General features: G+C 35.6%; 1 protein-coding gene, 1 long non-coding RNA gene and 2 pseudogenes across 4 annotated transcripts; 3 read left to right on the top strand and 1 right to left on the bottom strand.

Annotated features, from left to right (window-relative positions):
• The first annotated feature begins 440 nt into the window (after positions 1-440).
• LOC130728883 (probable ubiquitin-like-specific protease 2B) lies at positions 441-3,218 on the top strand. Of its 3 annotated transcripts, XR_009015807.1 has the most exons (6): positions 441-803; positions 1,014-1,089; positions 1,296-1,404; positions 1,802-1,858; positions 2,373-2,436; positions 2,814-3,211. XR_009015807.1 is itself a non-coding variant. In XM_057580468.1 (5 exons), exons 2-5 carry the CDS (start codon positions 1,020-1,022, stop codon positions 2,380-2,382), a joined length of 246 nt encoding a protein of 81 aa, XP_057436451.1. In that variant the 5' UTR covers positions 441-803; positions 1,014-1,019; the 3' UTR covers positions 2,383-3,218. The 3 variants fall into 3 exon arrangements, 1 of the variants encoding a protein (XP_057436451.1); XR_009015808.1 differs by lacking the exon at positions 1,014-1,089 and having other exon boundaries at positions 2,814-3,210; XM_057580468.1 differs by having other exon boundaries at positions 2,373-3,218.
• A 714-nt stretch (positions 3,219-3,932) lies between these two features.
• Positions 3,933-4,618, bottom strand: LOC130717601 (dehydration-responsive element-binding protein 3-like; annotated as a pseudogene).
• A 7,689-nt stretch (positions 4,619-12,307) lies between these two features.
• On the top strand, positions 12,308-14,809 carry LOC130728895 (uncharacterized). Its single transcript, XR_009015820.1, has 2 exons — positions 12,308-12,811; positions 13,021-14,809. It is a non-coding gene; the product is annotated as an uncharacterized LOC130728895 (long non-coding RNA).
• Positions 14,810-16,282: 1,473 nt separating this feature from the next.
• LOC130717593 (heat shock cognate 70 kDa protein-like) lies at positions 16,283-19,159 on the top strand (annotated as a pseudogene).
• Positions 19,160-19,250: the final 91 nt, after the last annotated feature.

Here is a 19,250-nt window from a genome sequence, read left to right as displayed (position 1 = left end):
GTCTAAGTAGATGAGTTGGAATAAAATATAATGAATAACTATTGAAAAAAATGAAAAAGTCACGTGGAAAAGCTGAGTGGGATTAAAATCAAGTCACATCAGACCCAAACACACTTTTACCTTAATTGAATTAATAAAAGTTTTTCAAGGACTTAATTTGATGCGAAAATTTTACAAGGAGCAGAACTGATTCTCTTTACAATTACAAGGGTCAATTGACCATTTAAGTCTAACCTTAAACTGCCATAGTTTTGAAACGGAAGTAGTACTACAAAAACATTGCCATATACCAACGGACATTTTTAGTGACAGACATAAAAAGCGTGGGTATAAATACTTTTACCAACAAACATGTCATTAAGCGTGGTTATAAATATGATATACCTATGGGTGTATGTTACCGTAACTAATTCCTTGAGCGACAAAACTGAAACCGCGGGTATAAGATATTATATACCAACATTTACGTCATTAACTGTGGCTATAGCTAATCATGTTCTAATCCTAGTAATAAGATTTAAAAATCCCTTTTCAACTTTTCACTTTCTGCGCTCTAAATTTTGGGGAAAATTTGAAACCCCGCTCACTCGTTCACTCTTCCTCCCTCTCTGTACGCTCATCTTGCACACTCCTGCTTTGCCGCGCTCACACTCCCTCTCCACGCTCATGAATCATCTCCGCGCTCATCCTGTGGTCTCTTCCCCTCTTCTTTCTTTCTCTATCGCATTGTGGCGTCCTCCTTTTTCGTTCTGCCGTTCTCCGTTGCGCCGTCGTCCATCGTCACCATTGCAGAGACGATTTAGGTATTCATTACTCTATCTCTCTCTCTCCCACTGGTATCATTAATCTTTGACAGTTTGTACTTTCGATTAATTGAAGATAGTGATAAATCCCAAGAAGCATGATATTCTATAGTGATAAATCCCTAATTCGACCCTTCCTTGTCTCGAATACAATCCTAATTCGATCCTTCTTTGTCTTGAATCCTAATTTATGATGTGTACTTTATTCAGACTGGAATGGTTTTGATGACGCTTTGTTTAGCATCGAGTGATACAGTTCAGTCAAATCATGTTAGCTGCACTTCAGGTAAGTGTATCTTATGTGGTTGGGTAATGTGGAATGCATTTCTACATTATAGCTTGCATACTTGACATAATTATACATTTTTCACCTAATATGTAGCTAGATTTTGGTTTTGGTAGTCTCTAGCATTATAAGATATTAGCTAGTAGAGTCTTAGCATATAGTAGATTGTCTTCTTGCTTATATATTCAACACTACACTTATGATAGGGATTGATGAATTGAAGATTGCTATTGTTGATTACAATTGGTCCCTGAGGCATAAGCAGATCACATCTCTTAATGAGAAATACAAAGCTATGTGGAGTACTTTGCTTGAGTAAGTCATACTACTGTATTTTGTATGTTTTTTCCTTTGTCAGTCACAAACTCACAATGGCTCTATAAAATATTGCTGTAGATTGCTAATATGCAATTATAGGCTGATGGTTTCCATGAATTAAAGGCTGATTGTTCAAAGATCTCACTATTAATCTTGACAGGAATATTTGCAATATTTATTTTCTAAAATATAGAATTGGGATGCCTGATTTCATTTGCCCTGATTAAGTTTACTTATTGGTTTGAAAAGGACATGAAGTTGTCAAGGAGAAAGCCTGGTTTATTTATCATTATTCTTAAGACTTTTTTGGGGGTTTCTTTGGTGTTCTAAATGCTAGTTTGTATGATTTCATTTATTTATTTTAACATATCATAACTAAGTGTTCTCTTGGTAGTATGGATGTGGATGGTGATGAAAATATTTTGCCGGGGCCAAGATGCTACTTCCCAAAGTAAGTAAAATTGTTTATTTTTCAAACTACTATACATTGATAAATTGATGCAATAGCTTTTTCTCTGATTATATGAACTGCTTTTGTGCTTTGTGGTTTCCTATTTATTTTTCATTGCATATTTGAATGGTGTATGCTGTCTATTAATCTTATTGTTCATTCTGTTCAGTGCACAGTTCTGAGTTGTTTTTCCTAGGATTTTGCAAATATTTTGCCTTGTTCATTGGAGAAATTAAGCCAGCCAAGTAGCAACTTAAGAAAAAGTTATAGATAGTCTTTTGCAGTTATGCTGCATTTTTTATATGATTGAAGAACCATACATCTTGCATAGTATTAATCTTCATGTATAAGTTTCTTAAAATCAAATTATATAATGCATATGCATAAGCTTGTAAGTGAATGGCGAAATTGATTTCATTGGTTCAGGTTTTATTTATATGATTATTGAAGAAGCCTATGGTGTTTATTAATTGTTGTTTATTCTATTTGATTGTCTAATATATTTTTCTTGCAGGACTCGTTAAATGCAAAACTTAACAAAGCAAAAACTGGAAGTCCCTTGTTTGGTTTTGTCTTCGGTAATATGTGTTATATGATTCTCCAGATTTTATCGCTGGTTGCGTCTTCTGCTTTTTGTTGTTTAAAATGTAGTTGCAAGGTTTGGAAAATTTTGACTACACTTTAAAGGAATTTTTACATGATCCACTTCTGATTTTTGTGTACTATATTGAGTTTTGATCTATTTCAAGCATTGTTACTTGCATAACTAGTAGAAATTACATTCTTATATTGCCATTTTTCACCTACAGTACACAGCCTTTTAAATTGGATAACTATGTGATTCATGAATGCTAATTCTTAGAGTATTGAGTTCTCTTACAGTAGTTTTAGGTTTTGCTTATTTTCCATTACAATTAGTATCTAAGACCCATTTTTTTTGTTTAATTATGGATAGCCCATTGTAGTTGCTGAAGGACACATACGATAGAGACATTTGGGATTTGAAGTGGCCAAGTTTCTCTTTAGTGGCTGATGAACTGCGAGTTGAAGCTTGCACAAACGACAAATGGTATTTTGATTTTGAGACAAATGGTATTTAAGTTTTTGTCTCCCTTCATCTATTTCTAGTTCTTGTGTTGCATCAGATACTTGGCAAATAGATAACTTGTGCAAGTATCAAGACTGAGGAATCTACAATATTTATCAGAGCTTGAGTGCAAGTGTGACTTCATTGCAGGTGCTTCAAGTGTATCTAATCAAAAAATGTTGTTTGTGACTTTTCTGCTTTAATGCTAATATTTTGGTTTGTGTGCACTTTTGCTAGTTTTTGTTAATGTTTTGTGATATTAGATATTTTTTGCTTTGGTTAGTGTAGACTTGAGAGTATTTAGTAATAAGAGTTCCTTTGAGTTTCTTAACCGAAGGTAGTTGTAGTGTTTGGTATTATTACCTGCTGGCTATCAAATAGATGCATTAGAGATTCAGATATGATGTTTATTATGCAATCAAACAGTAATATAACCAGCGAGATAGATGAAAGCATCAGATGCTCTGGAAAGAGGAACGGGCAGCTAGGCCTGCCATATAATTTTCTTTCAATTTCTCCCTTATTGCGGCGGTTAAAACCGCCGCTAAATACAAATTTTTTTAGTGATTTTTTATCTATACCAACGGAAGAGAATTCATAGGTAAATCCTAAAGTATTATTCTGACGGAGGTATTTCCGTCACTATACACTATACCGACGGTTTTGCGAAATAAAAACCACGAAAATTATTTCCGTCAGTATAAGTTTTTTTAGGCTATACCTACGGTTTTTTAACCTTTACCGACGGTTTTCTACTGTCACTAAATGGCAAGTTTGTTGTAGTGTAGTACTTTACATTGTTTACACACCAACATTATTAGTGGTAAAAACTTATTAAGCATTCACAGTTTTCATTCCTAAGGAACACAAGAAGCTAAACTACCAAGAGTATGCAGACTGCAAAGAAAGCGAAGCGAGATTGGGGCTGAATTCAATCGAAGTTGCCCAGGCCATAATCAATGCATGAAACGTGTTGTATTATAATATTCAATCCCAAATTGGCATCTCAAACTCGAACTCATCTTCAGAAAACTCTGCTGTACAAATAACTCGTTGGAAAAAGAAGCATAGAACTCTATTCCCCCTAACCCCATTGGTTCGATCCAGTCATATAACATGAACTCATCAGTTGTAGAGTCCAACGAGTCTTCAATTTTCGGAAGCTCAACAATCTCGCTCAGTTCTGAAGGGTTTGATGATGACCCTTCAGAACACACCGATGACTGAACCACCGCAGCAGGGTCAAGGTTAATCATGGCTGCGGCTGCTGCAGCTGCAGCTTGAACGTCATGCCGTGATGACGTGGCGGGTCTGGGAAGCATGTCAGCTATGTTAGGGAAGTTGAGAACCGCTGACTGGCCCTTGATGCTCTGAGCCGCAACATCGTGTGCTCGTGCTGCCATTTCTGGGGTTGCGAATGTCCCAAGCCAGATGAGTGATTTCTTGCGTGGCTCGCGAATTTCGGACACCCATTTGCCCCAATTGCGCTTTCGCACCCCGTGGTAGACGGGGTGCTTGCTGCAGTCCCTGGGTTTCTTGGGACTACTGTGTTTTTGGGTCGTCTCCGTTTTGTGGGAATTTGATAACCCTGTTAAAGAGGGTGAGGGTGGTAGCGGTAGTGAAGATTTGGAGGAGTTGGTGGCTATATCGGAAGAGGTTGCATTTTCTGTCATTGTAAAACATTCGAGCCAGGGTAATGTGTTGTGCAGCCAGAATGTATGGAGCACATATAGAGGTGTCATGACAAAGAGAATTGAGGACAAAAAGACCATATTCCTTAGTCTTTTTTTAATGAAGAATCCGCTCATCACTCATGTAGTGACCCTTGATCTACTCATATTTTTCACGATTCAATTTAAAGAATGTTTGTTTGGTGGACGAGGAAGAATATGTTGGGTATATATAAAGGAGCCAAAAAGTATAGGAGAGAAGTACAACAACTATTAACTTTGATACAACGTTAATTACTTGAGAAAAATAGTTCTAACAGCGCCGATATGATATCAGAGCTTCATAATGAAACGGTTTAGGGTTCAATTTTTATTGTTCTCATTATTTTAATATAAAATGAAATTTCAACACATGATAGGGGGACGTATGCATTGTTCATCCAATCATCCTTCAAACACAAGTAGAGTCTAACTTGCGTGATGAAACATATTAGAATATAATATAAAACGATTTACAACATTTATCCATTAGCTATAACCTTTGAAACACTTGTTCATAATACTAATCTTTTATATCCTTATATAGTCCAAACAAAGTAACAACACACACATGGTTTTGTTGCCGAGATAGATGTGGAGAGTTTATTGCTTCGCCTTCGTTTGATGCCATGGAGGCCAAATTATATTCTTTGTGATCACGGAGGCATTTAGTGGTCTCTCTTTTTGACTTTTGACCATTGTCTCTAGAGGGTTTGTGTCGAGCCTGATTGCATGCTTCTGTTTGAGGTCTGGAAGAAGCATTTTGTGGGACGTTCTTATTTGTGGATTTTTCCTTAATTCATCGTTCTGGTAATTGTGTGGTGGATTCTTTGGCCCAACTTTCTTTTTCGCGTGAAATTTCCTTAATTCATTAATTTTCTCACAAATATCTTAGCTACTAAACTAGTTTTGAATTTTGTGATAAAATTTTCTCCCACTAAATAAGTCCATCACTTAACTCGTCACAAAATATGAGTTAGAATATAAGTTTTTTAAAAGAGTATATGAAGGTTTTCCATTATTATTGTGACCCGTTCGGTCTTGTGAATCATATAAGACTCTCACTTGCTTTTATATATATATATATAAGACTCTCACTTAGAGCTGATGACGGCGTGTAGTGGTGAGTCATGAGTGTCCCATAGATGATGGTGGTACTAATGATTTCTCGATAATGAGGTAGGTATCTGAGATATTACTTTGACGCTTAAGTGAATACAAATGCTTGGGAGAGAACTCTTGAGACTCAATAGAACTAAAGTGAAAATTCTATAATGAAGAACATATTATGTAAATCAATTATAGACTCTATGTTTTTAGGTTTAGTATCCATGGCGGTTGTCTCTGATGGAAAGTCCCTTAGATGGAATTTCCTAGCATGTGTGCAGCCTTTGTTTGTCACATTTTAGTTTGATGCGTCTCGGTTTTTATGGTGATCGATCGGTCATGAGCCAGGATAATATATTCCTTTCCAACTGGTAAGTCATTAGTGCGCAGGGGCATGTCTTTTGCATATTTATAATTAGGTATCTAATTTACTTATTAACCTAATTTATAAACACATGGAAGAATATGTCGTATTTATCATTTTTTTTCTGTCTATATTTTTTGGGTTTTGATTTATTCACACTTTACTTTTTTATATCATTTTCACTCATTTTTCTTTTATTTTTCTCTTCTTTATTTATTCACCATATCATTCATTTATTATTATTTTTCTTCTTATCTCTGACCATGTGATGATGTAGCTGGAGTATGAACACATCTTTTCCATACTTTTAGATGCGGGGTCATTGAGGTTTGTATGTAGTTACTAGCTTTCCTTCTTCCAAAATTTGGAACAAATATCCATAAGATTAAGACAAATACATCAATTATATGGTATTTGAATATTTTCCCAACTAATCCTATGATCAGTTTTTTATAATTATAATTAATAAAAGCAATTAGTTTTATTTATCCCTATAAATACGTAATCGTGGTGATGTAACTATGTCTAGCTAGCAGCCCACCCTTCATAATTATATATCTTTCCTGGTGTCTTACTTTGGTGACTTACTAATATGACAGGTGATCTAAATGAATTGAATAGTGAGCATTAAATAGAAAAAAGAAGAAGAAAAAAAAAAAACTTAAGAGGTTGTTCAAGTGGAGCATGATATGGTCTTGTACCTGGCTGGTCGCAAGTTTGAATACTCCTTACTCTCATTGGGGTAAAGTAAATGTAAGTTTTCACTAAATATGTTTTGAACCCGATTGTTTTCCTTCCATGTATTAACCTTTGACACCATCCCCTCGTTTTTATTTTTTTAAAATAAAAAAATAGAAAATGTGCTTTACCAGTTTACCTTCCCTCTTAGATGTGCAAATTGTAAAATTGAGGCAACGAGGTGCTACTGAAAAAGAAAAAAATAGATGTATTAGAATTTTGTGGTAAAATTGCTTAAATGCTTTATTTGAAAGAAAAAAAATTAAAAACGTGTTGAAAATTAGAATGGAGAAAAGTTTTAATCGTTAAATTGATTACTCTGTTGTGCCTTGAAAAGTAGGATCACTTAATTGAATTATGTAGCTCTTTGCTTATCCATTTTTTCATATATCCTAACTTGCACTCCATCTTAGCCTCATTATCTACTACATCTTAAAAGAGGGACATGAAATCACTATTCATAAGAGAACTTTCAATCTGGGCCATTGATTTCAATTTCTGATCCAACGGTTATTCAATTCCTCACCTGACCACTGCCACTAACCACAGTCCCATCACTCACTTTTCCTCTCATACAATACGCTACAACCACCAACTCCACACCCATCAGCAAATCAGAGGTGAAAGGAGGAAGAAGCACCATAATAACAGAAACAAAAACAAATTTTTATTAATAAAGATTCAAACTTTACATCAAAAAATCAAACTTTACATTAAAAATGGAAACTTTTACACAGCATATTGATATTTACATAAAAAAAAATCCATCTTCAGAGGCTAAAATGTCCGGTCCGGCGTCTTGACTCGGATTTTGGTGAAAAAAAACCTTGCTAGGATAGCTCAGAGCTTGCATGTATCAAATCGGTGTAAAAATCTCCGATCTAGGTGCTTCTTGACTCGGATTTGGAGGAGAAATCATGGCTTTGGTGGCGGTTGGGTTGGGATGGTGGTTGGGAGTGGAAGAGAGAGGAAAAAAAGAGGAAGAAGAAAAAATCGTTGCTTGGGGTAGGGTTGGGTCCAGATTGAAGCTTTGGTGGAGGTTGGGGGCGAAAACGGTGGACGGGACAAGAGGAGAGGAAGAAACCGATGTGGAGGAAGAGAGAAGAAGATGAAGAATCAGAGAGAAAGAGAGGGGCGGCTAGGTTAAAATGTGAGGAAATATGGTTTGGGTGTTGTTTTTATTTGAAATTGGGTTTTTTTTTGTTTTGGTATTTTGGATGTGTAAAACTGGGCCTCTCGGCCCAGCAATTGTTTTCAATTTACTTTTATTTGTTTTGCTATTTTTTCAATATAAAACTTTGTTTTTTAAGAAAGCATTTTAAAAAAATCAATTTTTTTAAAGCAATTATTAATATATAACTATAAAATTAAACAAACCAAAAAATATTCAACTTAGTATTAGAATAAAATAAAATGCATTTCAAAATCAAAAATCTCAAAACAATATTTTTTTTTTAAATTCACAAATAAAATGATATTAGCTTTTTAAAATATCCCCGTACAAAAAAGCTTTTTAAAAAATCATTAAGGTGTCCATATTACGGTTGCAGATATGTTAAGCCACCCATTTATGGTGGAGTTTTATTAACCAATTGTTATAGATAAATATATGTTAACATTTATAGTTTTTCTCTTCTTCCTTTGGACGAAGTTATCTTTTTGAAAGCATTATCGTAATTCACCTTATTCAGTAGATTTTCGATTTAATCCTGTTGTTTTAATTTAACCTCTTAAAATGAGATTGGTTGGAGCAATTTTTTAAATAATCTGATGTGATAAGGTTTCCTCTTATTCATATTTATAAAATTTGATATAGATATGTGAAATTGTTGAAAGGTATAGTAGTGTTAGCAAAACGTTAAATTGATATATTTTTGAAAAGTTAGATTATTACACTGTTACAAGTATATTTATTAATAGTATATTTTTAATTCACTTTGAAGATTGGTATATACTTCTTATTATTTGTCATGGTATTTTAGAGTTGATATTATTTAGCTTTGGAATTGAATATGAAGTGAAAGTTGGTTTTTTCTTTGAACTTTAGCTGAAGTGGTAGGACTAATTTGACATAGGGGATCAAAAGGGTTAAGTGTGAACAGTACAGGGTTCGAAGCTTGTGGATGAAACATTGTTACAAATAGATCTATTAAGAATATATTTTTGATTCACTTTGAAGATTGTAATATATTTCTTATTATATGTCATAGTGTTTTAGAGTTGAAATTATTTAGCTTTGAAATTCAATATAAAGTGAAAGTTAGGTTTTTCTTTGAATGTTAGCCGAAGTGGTTGGACTAATTTGACATAGGGGATCGAAAGGGTTAAGTGTAAATGCTACAGGGTTCGAAGCTTGTGGATGAAACACTGTTACAAATAGATCTATTAAGAGTATATTTTTTATTCACTTTGAAGATTGTAATATATTTCGTATTATATGTCATAGTATTTTAGAGTTGATATTATTTAGCTTTGAAATTCAATATGAAGTGAAAGTTAGATTTTTCTTCGAATGTTAGCCGAAGTGGTACGACTAATTTGACGTAGGGGATCGAAAGGGTTAAGTGTGAACGGTACAGGGTTCGAAGCTTGTGGATGAAACATTGTTACAAATAGATCTATTAAGAGTATATTTTTGATTCACTTTAAAGATTGTAATATATTTCTTATTATATGTCATAATGTTTTAGAGTTGATATTATTTAGCTTTGGAATTCAATATAAAGTGAAAGTTAGGTTTTTCTTCGAATGTTAGCCGAGGTGGTTGGACTAATTTGACGTAGGGAATCGAAAGGGTTAAGTGTGAATGCTATAGGGTTCGAAGCTTGTGGATGAAACACTGTTACAAATAGATCTATTAAGAGTATATTTTTTTTTCACTTTGAAGATTGGAATATATTTCTTATTATCTGGCATAGTATTTTAGATTTGATATTATTTAGCTTTGAAATTTAATATGAAGTGAAAGTTAGGTTTTCCTTTGAATGTTAGCCGTAGTGATAGGACTAATTTGACGTAAGGGGATCGAAAGGGTTAAGTGTGAATGGTACGGGGTTCGAAGCTTGTGGATGAAACACTGTTACGAATAGATCTATTAAGAGTATATTTTTTATTCACTTTGAAGATTGAAATATATTTCTTTTTATATGTCATATTATTTTTGAGTTGATATTATTTAGCTTTGAAATTCAATATGAAGTGAAAGTTAGGTTTTTCTTCGAATGTTAGCCGAAATGGTAGAACTAATTTAACGTAGGGGATCGAAAGGGTTAAGTGTGAATGGTGCAGGGTTTGAATCTTGTGGATGAAACACTGCTACAAATAGATATATTAAGAATATATTTTTGATTCACTTTGAAGATTGAAATATATTTCTTATCATATGTCATAATATTTTAGAGTTGATATTATTTAGCTTTGAAATTCAATATGAAGTTAAAGTTAGGTTTTTCTTTGAATGTTAGCCGAAGTGGTACGACTTATTTGACGTTGGGGATCGGAAGGGTTAAGTGTGAATGATACAGGGTTCGAAGTTTGTGGATGAAACACTGGTACAAATAGATCTATTAAGGGTATACTTTTGATTCACTTTGAAGATTGAAATATATTTCTTATTATATGTCATAGTATTTTAGAGTTGATATTATTTAGCTTTAAAATTCAATATGAAGTGAAAGTTAGGTTTTTGTTCGAATGTTAGCCGAAGTGATAGGACTAATTTGACGTAGTGGATCGGATGGGTTAAGTGTGAACGGTACAGGGTTCGAAACTTGTGGATGAAATATGTATTAACAATTTAACATTATTTGATAACTTGGATATTTATAAAAAAAACTTAAGATAATTGTTTTACTTGAATGTTGTGATGGTCCTCTTACTTCATGTGGATTATGTTGGACATGATTTGTTTCATTTGTCCTAATTGTGTAGAGTTTTTTTTTATGAAATTAATGTTATTTTTCTTTTTTTTTTGTAAGCATGTTAAACTTTTTTGGTTAACTAGAAATTAGCTCTTTGGGCCAATAATTTTATAAAACTTTAGGGGGCCCAATATTTTTTTGTTGAGCGAGGAAATTTAATTTTTTGTTAAATGTTAGGGCAGGTTATGATCTTTGTTTTTCTTTTCCCAGAGGCGTGAATTTATCATAATAAGATTAATTTTCTTATTCTCTCCCTTTTAGTTTGGATTCACTTTCTCTCCTTCCCTTTTCAGCTTTCCATTGTTTGTGATATGAGCTTTGTTTCGTTTCCTGTTCAACAATTGACAAACTTGATTTCGTCCCACTTTGTGCAGCAGTTAGGCTTCGCGTCAGCGTCGTTGTTGCTACTAATTGTCGAACATGGAGAAGAGGTTCAACTCTATCTCTTTGTAGATCTTCTATCATGTGACAAGTAGGTATTTGTCAGATTTTATTTTCTAATATCTTCTTTTGTGTGGATCCAGGTAAGATATTTACTTATTTGACTTATCAATACATATAATGTACTAATTAGTACAAAAGTAACAGTAATCATGATTTTCATGTACCCACCCTCAACTGCTTTCAGAGGTAATCATACTTGGAAGTAGATTAAAATAATTTTTTTACTTGATCATTATTTGTTTACATGACTAGCGTGGGGCAATTTTCTTGTGTAAGTAAGTCAATTGCTTGAGTCAGTTTGTACAATAAAGAAATTAGTACTTTATGTATTTTTTTATGTGTATTTGACACTGGAATTTCTTTCTGAATATATGTATATTGTTGACCATACCCTGTTGTGAAGAGATTTTCATCATTTTTACTTCGAGACTTCGTATATTTGTAACAGAAACTTTAACATTGTAATTGTGTTCAAGTTATTTTGACAAAGATAAATGAAAATACAACTTTTGTTATAATATTAATGTTTATAATTTGTCGTTGATGTTTATATTTCGGTTAAACCATATTTTTTGTTGTGATTAGTAAAGGTTATAAAAAATTGGTATGTGATTTAAATAGATAAAGTTAAATAAATTGATTGAATAAATATGATAAATTGAAGAACTGCTCGTCCGTGCATTGCACGGATACGGGCTAAAATCCTAGTTTTACATACTTTTGAGGTCTCTTCTATTTGTATACTTCTTCTTTTTTATTTTAAATTGACTGATGGACAGTGTTATGCTTATATGATTAGATTGACTCAAGATTTCTTAGGCAATTATGAGTGAATGAGAGGTGTGTGACCTTATTCTGAAGTTCAAATTGATTCTTTGAGAAGTATTCTTATGATTTAATTATATGCCTTAAAAGGGGGGTTCTGCCTACGGTGGGCCAGTTTTGAAACTGGTCCACCGTGGACCAGTTTCAAAAAATGTATTTCCAGCCGTTGGATCTTGAACTAAACACATCTATGGTTGTGATAAAGTATTTGGTAATGGTAGAACAAGTTTATCATAATTTGCAGACATAGTTCGTCTCTGGAATTAGATGAGTACTCATTAGTAAAACCTGTATGTAGTTAGACAAATGAAGGTTCATGGGAAACGTTTAGGGTTCCACAGAGGTAAGCAGCTTCGACGCGAACGATTCCATGAAGTTTATCCACAGATGTGAACCAGGGAAGCTGAAGCCGAATCATGGATCATATGAAGAACCATATGTTTGACCCGATAACACAGGTTCTATTCACCATCTCTGTCACGCATCTATTGGCAGTCCCTGGTGATGCGCGAAGTCAATTTACAAAGTTCTTCGTTTCCTCAATTTACAGTGGTTTACATAAATTTTGGTTGATTTATACACAAAATTTGGTTGCTCTTTTACATAAATTTTGGCTGGTATTTAACAATGGGTTGCTTGGGAGACAACCCAAGTTTTGTTTTATTTTGCTTGTTTGGTTGTTGCATTTTGCAGGGATTGAGAGCCTAAATTTTGGAGTAGGAGGTGGCTCTAAGGCCTCCATGGCAATTAGTAAAGAAGGTCAACTCTTCCCTTTAGTTTAGCTCATGCATTTTTACATATTTTTTCTTTTGTAGCTTTTATTTTTCTTTTTATCATGCATTGTTATTTAAGTTTTTTGTTTTTGGGTCTTTTACTTCCCTATACTCACATGCTTTTAGCTATAATTTTGTTTTCTTACATGTGCTGTTTTTGAAAATGCTTTTGTGAATACTTACTGCTGTTTTTAGGGATGAGTGATTGCATGTTTGGGGAAGAGAGGAGGAGACTTCGGTATTCCGAGTGTTTCTTGAGAAAGGAGTCGAGGTGAGTCCATTAAGGGTCTATCTTTGACCCTTCACCATAAAATTTCCCTGGAGGATCCTGACTCACTTGCAATTCTTGGTTCTGCATTAATTTCACTCATAGCATGCTTTGTGATTCTTGCTTTATTCTTGAGACTTGTAGGATTTCTTGAGATTCTGAATTAGTTGATTGAACATTGTCTTTAGTTGCCCCACTTGAGCCTTTTTGGATATTTTATTGTAGCCAAGTGATTGGGGCGGATGTTTGGTTGGAATATTAGGGAGTGATGATCCTTGATTATATTTGTATGTAGCTGAAAAATTGTGAAATTCTCTTGCCCCGAAAAGAAAAAAATCATTGAAAAAAAAAAGAAAAAGAACTCCTGAACAAAAGCTGGAGTTGTAAAAGAAAAAAAAAGTTGAAAAAAAGGGGGGGTACAAGAGACTTGTGCTAAATAGTTTATTGTGAAAAGCTCCGGGGGGGTTTTAGAATTGGACCACACTCAATGTGCTTGAAGCCTAGAATTTCCTTAGGGACCAACCACCATCATGTTCTACCTAGCCAATGTTTCAACCCTTTTTAAAGTCTCTTTGAATATTTGCATGTTTGATCTTTGTTGCTATTGAGTGAATGGCATTCAGGACCTATGAACTTGCTTGTGTGCTCAGTGCACTAAATCAACATCTCATCCTAGGATTTTTAGTTCTATATGCTTCTCATGAATGGACTCTACACTCTTCTCTTTTCAAAAGATGCATGAAGTAGGTTGTCGGGTCTTTCTCTTGGAACTAGCTGTGATTCCTTTGTCCCCATATTTTTTGTGAAGTATTCCTTGTTGAGAGCACTTGTTTGAGAGCATTTCTTGCGCTTGAGGGCAAGCGAGTGTTATTTACGCTCGAGTGCGAGATGTCGTTGAGTATAGTGGTGTGATGACCCTTGTTTAGTGGTGTTTTTAGGGTCATTTCTTTCTTTGTTTTGAGTCTTTTTGTTGAGTCTCATGTAGTGTTTCATGCATTTTTATCTTTCTTTGAGTCTTTACTTCGTTTTGGTAATTTTGTAGTTTTATAGGGAGTTTTCTTGCATTTTAAGTAAGTTTAGGACTTGTATGGTTTTATTGTGTTAATTGAAGGATCTATTGTGCTAATAAGCTCTTTGAGCTTCTGGAATTTTCCTTGGCTTGTTGGTTAAGTTTGCAGATCAGAAACTGAAGGTGAAAGAAGGCCAAGAAGCATGGAATTGAAGGAGGACTTAAAGAGGCTTAAAAGAGGAGTTACAAGAAACTAAAAAGTCTTTTCCAGCGAGCTTAAGCGCCTAGGCGTTGGGAATTGGCGCCTAGGCTCTAGTTGCTTTTTCTGAACCTCCTGTAATTGGCGCCTAGGCGCTGGGAATTGGCGCCTAGGCGCCAATTGACCTCCAGAGAGCATGTTTGTGGCTGGAATTGGCGCTCAGGCGCTCTGAATTGGCGCCTAAGCGCCCAAACTCGACTGTTTTGCCTATAAATTGGTTTTTAGACATTTCTCTTGAAAACCTTTTGGTCATTTTATCATATTTTCACAAGTTTTTTAAGAGAGGGTTTGAGTTCTGGAGCTTGAGGAGCTTTCCCTAAGCCCTATGTTTCAGGTTTCATTCTTATCTTCTTGTATGGATTCCATAGCCATGCTTGGCTAAAACCCCTTTTGTTTTTGGTTCTTTGTAAGACTTTGCATGTTTTAGCTTTCATTCCTTTTCTATTCATGTTGTTCTGAGTAAACCCTTGAATCTCACTCCTATGCTTTATCTTTCAAGCTTGAATGCATGCTAGCTTTTTACTTTTCTATAATCATAACGATAGTTTGTTATAGAATTGAGACTTGTTGTGAGATTACCTCTTCTATACTTGCTGCTAGGAATAGAGGAAGGGTTGAGGTTTGTTGGCCTGAATTGCATGCTTAGTGCTTCTAACAAATGTTTAGGTTATCAAGGAATTGAATCTATCTTTTGATTAGAAAGAGTTTTCTTTACGAGACATCGATAGATGACTATCTAGGCTAGAACATCAAGGAGAGACTCAGGATTTATTGAATAGGAAGGTTTGCTAAAACTGAATTTGTTGAGCAAGAACCCAAGGCAATCTCATCTCTGAATTTCAATCGCTTTATTACTTGATCACTTGTCTTTTTACAAACTCAAGAAACAACCAATCATTAAAACTGAATTTTACTAGCTTTTCAACCTTGAACTTGAATCTTAAACTGGATTTGTAATCTAATTCCCTGAGGTTCGATGATTTAAAACCGGGTAGATTCTGTGCACTTGCAGAAGAACCAACAGTGGTGGAGGGGAGATCTTACCAGGTGGTCGTGACGTGATGGTGGTAGTAGCGACGTGGTGGCACGCCGGTGGCGATTGTGGTAGTGAGGTGGTGATTGCAGTGGAGTTACGTTGGTGGTGAAGGTGGAAGTGGTGGTGGCGATGGTAGCGTTGGTGTGGTGGCGATTGAGGAGGTGGTAGTGGTAGTGGCGGCGTTGGTGGTTGTGGTGGCGCTGGAGGGTGGTGGGGGTGATGGTGCAGGGTGGTGACGCTAGTTGATGTGGTAGTGCGGGTGGTGGTGAAGGTGTGGTGGTGGAGGGGGATGTTACATGGTGGTCGTGACGATGGTGGTGGTCATAGCAACGTGGTGGTTGTGGTGGTGGTGGTTGCAGTGGAGTCGGCGTTGGTGGTAGAGGTGGAAGTGGTGGTGCCAATGGTAGCGTGGGTGGTGGTGCCGGCGACGACGACGATGGTAGTAATGGTGACGGGTGGTGGGTGGTGATGAAGGTATATGTAATTGAAACTAATAACCATAATGACAAAATCATATTTTGTGGTGTTAAAAAACAGGTTAAAACGGTTTCAAAATTCACTAAAAATTCCACACATCAGCTTTATTTTTGCCAAACACGTTTTGTGCAGAAAACTAACAACCATCATGAACAAATGCTTAAAAAAATTAAAATCAAATTTGTTTAAAAGATAATCAAATCTAATATCAGATTTCAGCGCGCAGTACTTTCTTGCTATCGGCAGTTTGAAACTGCAGGCAATTGCATATTTTCCGCTTATGCAGTTTTGATTCTGCTCCACAAAACGCTAGTTGGTAAGGTTTTCATTGTTTTTCACTGTGCTATATTGCCATGGTTCCTTCTTCCCAATCCTGAGTTTAGCTTCTTTTCTCTGTTTAGGTCGATGATGGCGAGAAAATATGAAGGAATTGCAGTGGGAATCGACCTGGGCACAACGTATTCATGCGTGGGTGTGTGGCAGGATCTCCACAATAGAGTGGAGATTATCCACAATGATCAAGGCAACAAGACAACACCTTCTTTTGTTGCTTTCACTGAAAATCAAAGATGCCGGAGGCCCGGAGCTATTGCTGGCCTTGATGTTATGCGGATAATCAATGAACCAACCGCTGCAGGTCTCGCATATGGCCTTCAAAAGAAATCTCGTTTTGATGGTAAGCGGAATGTTTTCATCTTTCATCTTGGTGGCGGCACTTTTGATGTGTCTATTCTCAGTTCTCACAATTGAGGATGATAGCTTCCAAGTGAAAGCCACTGCTGGTGATACTCACCTTGGAGGAGAGGACTTTGATAACATACTGGTGGACCATTTTGTTAAGGAGTTTAAGAGGAAGCACAAGAAGGACATTAGTGGGAACCCAAGAGCCTTAAGGAGGTTGAGAAGTGCGTGCGAGAAGGCAAAGAGGACACTCTCATTTGCCACTGATACCACAATTGAGGTAGATGCTTTATTTGAGAGCACTGACTTGTGCTCAGCAATTACTCGCGCCAAATTTGAGGAACTGAACATTGATCTCTTTAAAAAGTGTATGGAGACAGTTGAGAGGTGTCTTGAAGACTCTAAGATGGACAAGAGTGACATAGATGATGTTGTTCTGGTTGGTGGTTCTTCTAGGATTCCCAAAGTGCAGCATCTATTGCAAGATTTTTTCAATGGGAAGGAACTATGCAAGGGCATCAACCCTGATGAGGCTGTTGCTTATGGTGCAGCTGTTCAGGCTGCTTTGTTGACTGATGGCGTAATGAATGTTCCAAACTTAGTGCTTTTGGATGTCACACCTCTTTCACTTGGCACATCTGTAAAAGGAGATGTCATGAGTGTGGTCGTTCCTAGGGTTACAGCCAGGGGCGGAGCCACCGGGGTGGCTTACCGGTGCTCCGCACCCCCGAATATTTTCGATATTCATACTAGTATTAGGTATATTATTTTTCTAGCACCCGTGATAATTAATATATATTACAAGTTAACACAAAAAAGACTATAAAAACGGATAATTGCTGGGAATGAGAATCGAATCTCCTACTCCTAGGATGAAAACGAATTCATATGTTTACCACTATACTATACTAGAAGAACTGTATTGACAGTTTTGATAATTTTATATAGGCTTAATTACAACTTTGGTCCCCGACGTTTACCAATGCCACGATTTTGGTCCCCCACCTAATTTAATTACATGGATGGTCCCCGACGTTGTAGGCCGTGTGCAACGTTAGTCCTACCGTTTATTTCTTAATGGAGGAGGCTTACGTGGACGTCTAGTTGGAGAGAAAAAGGAGATCTGAGGAGAGAGGGAAGCACGTGAGTATCACGTGAACTCACGTGAACTTTATATGAACCCATTATACCTAAATCTGAAACCCTAGGGATCTAAATCGCGTTACCTTCTTCGTTCCAGGGAGGTCAGGGGTTTGGGTATAATGAGTTCAGATAAGGGTCACGTGATACTCACGTGCTTCCCTCTCTCCTCATACCTCCTTTCTCTCTCCAACTGGACGTCCACGTAAGCCTCCTCCATTAAGAAATAAACGGTAGGACTAACGTTGCACACGACCTACAACGTCAGGGACCATCCACGTAATTAAATTAGGTGGGGGACCAAAATCGTGGCATTGGTAAACGTCGAGGACCAAAGTTGCAATTAAGCCTTTTATATATTTATACATAGCCTAATATCATAATTGGTATCAATTATATCAATTGATTCACACATATATATATCTTTAAAGAATTTACATATCGAATCATTAGGATTAGTGTTTGATAAAATTATGTTTGATATAACGAAGTTTGATAAAATAAAAGATAGAAGATTAATGTGTATAGAAATAATACGTAAAAATAAGTTTAAAAATAAACATGGTTTAGATAAAAGAAAGTAAAATTAATTTTTTATTTGATATTTAGCCACCCCAGTGTCAAATTCCTGGCTCCGCCCCTGCCTAGGAACACTACCATTCCTGTGAAGAAGACACAAGGATACGTTACAATTGAAGATAACCAATCCAGAGTCTTGATTGAGGTTTATGAGGGTGAGAGAACAAGAGCCAGTGATAACAATTTGTTGGGTTCTTTTTATCTTACTGGCCTCCCTCCTGCTCCTCGTGGCTATCCTTATGATGTATTTTTTGCTATAGATGAAAATGGTATCCTCACTGTTTCTGCTGAGGAAAGAACCACTGGTAATAAGAATGAGATAACCATTACCAATGAAACAGACAGGCTGTCAGCTAAAGAAATCAGAAGAATGATTCAAGAAGCTGAGAATCATGAGGTTGATGATATGAAGTTCAAGAACAGGGTTACAGCAATGAATGATCTTGATCTTTACCTTTACAAGATGAACAAAAGTATGAAAGATAAGTGTGTCAGTTCTAAGCTTCCCTCAATAGTGCAAGATAAGATCAATTCAGCTATTGTAAAGGGCAAAAGTTTGCTTGATGATGGCCAGCAGCTAGAGACATCTGTATTTGTTGAGTTTCTAATTGAGCTCAAGAGCATTTTTGAACCTGCTATGGCCAAGAAATCAATTGCTACTAGGACCTGGGGCAAGTTGAAGAAGCTTATATAGTTCGTTTAATAATTGAGTTTGAATTGTTTTTAATGTTTTTAGTACTGCTAGCATTTTTTTCCTTGTTCTTTATTTTTTATATTTTTTTTTTGAAACTGTTCTTTATTTTCTTAGTTCTTCTGGATTGTTCTTAGAATCTTAGTAGATTAAATAAGCTTGATTGGGAATTATTTGCTGCTAGATTATTATTAATATATAAGTATCTTTCTTTTGGTAGTAAAATTGTAGTAATTTTGTTCTTTTTATACTTTTTAATATTTTTGTAGATGGCTTAAGATACAT

This window comes from Lotus japonicus, chromosome 1 (assembly GCF_012489685.1).
Source record: "Lotus japonicus ecotype B-129 chromosome 1, LjGifu_v1.2".
NCBI lineage: Eukaryota > Viridiplantae > Streptophyta > Magnoliopsida > Fabales > Fabaceae > Lotus > Lotus japonicus.
Note: the sequence above shows the minus strand (reverse complement) of the source record. Positions and strands in the feature narration are given on the sequence as shown.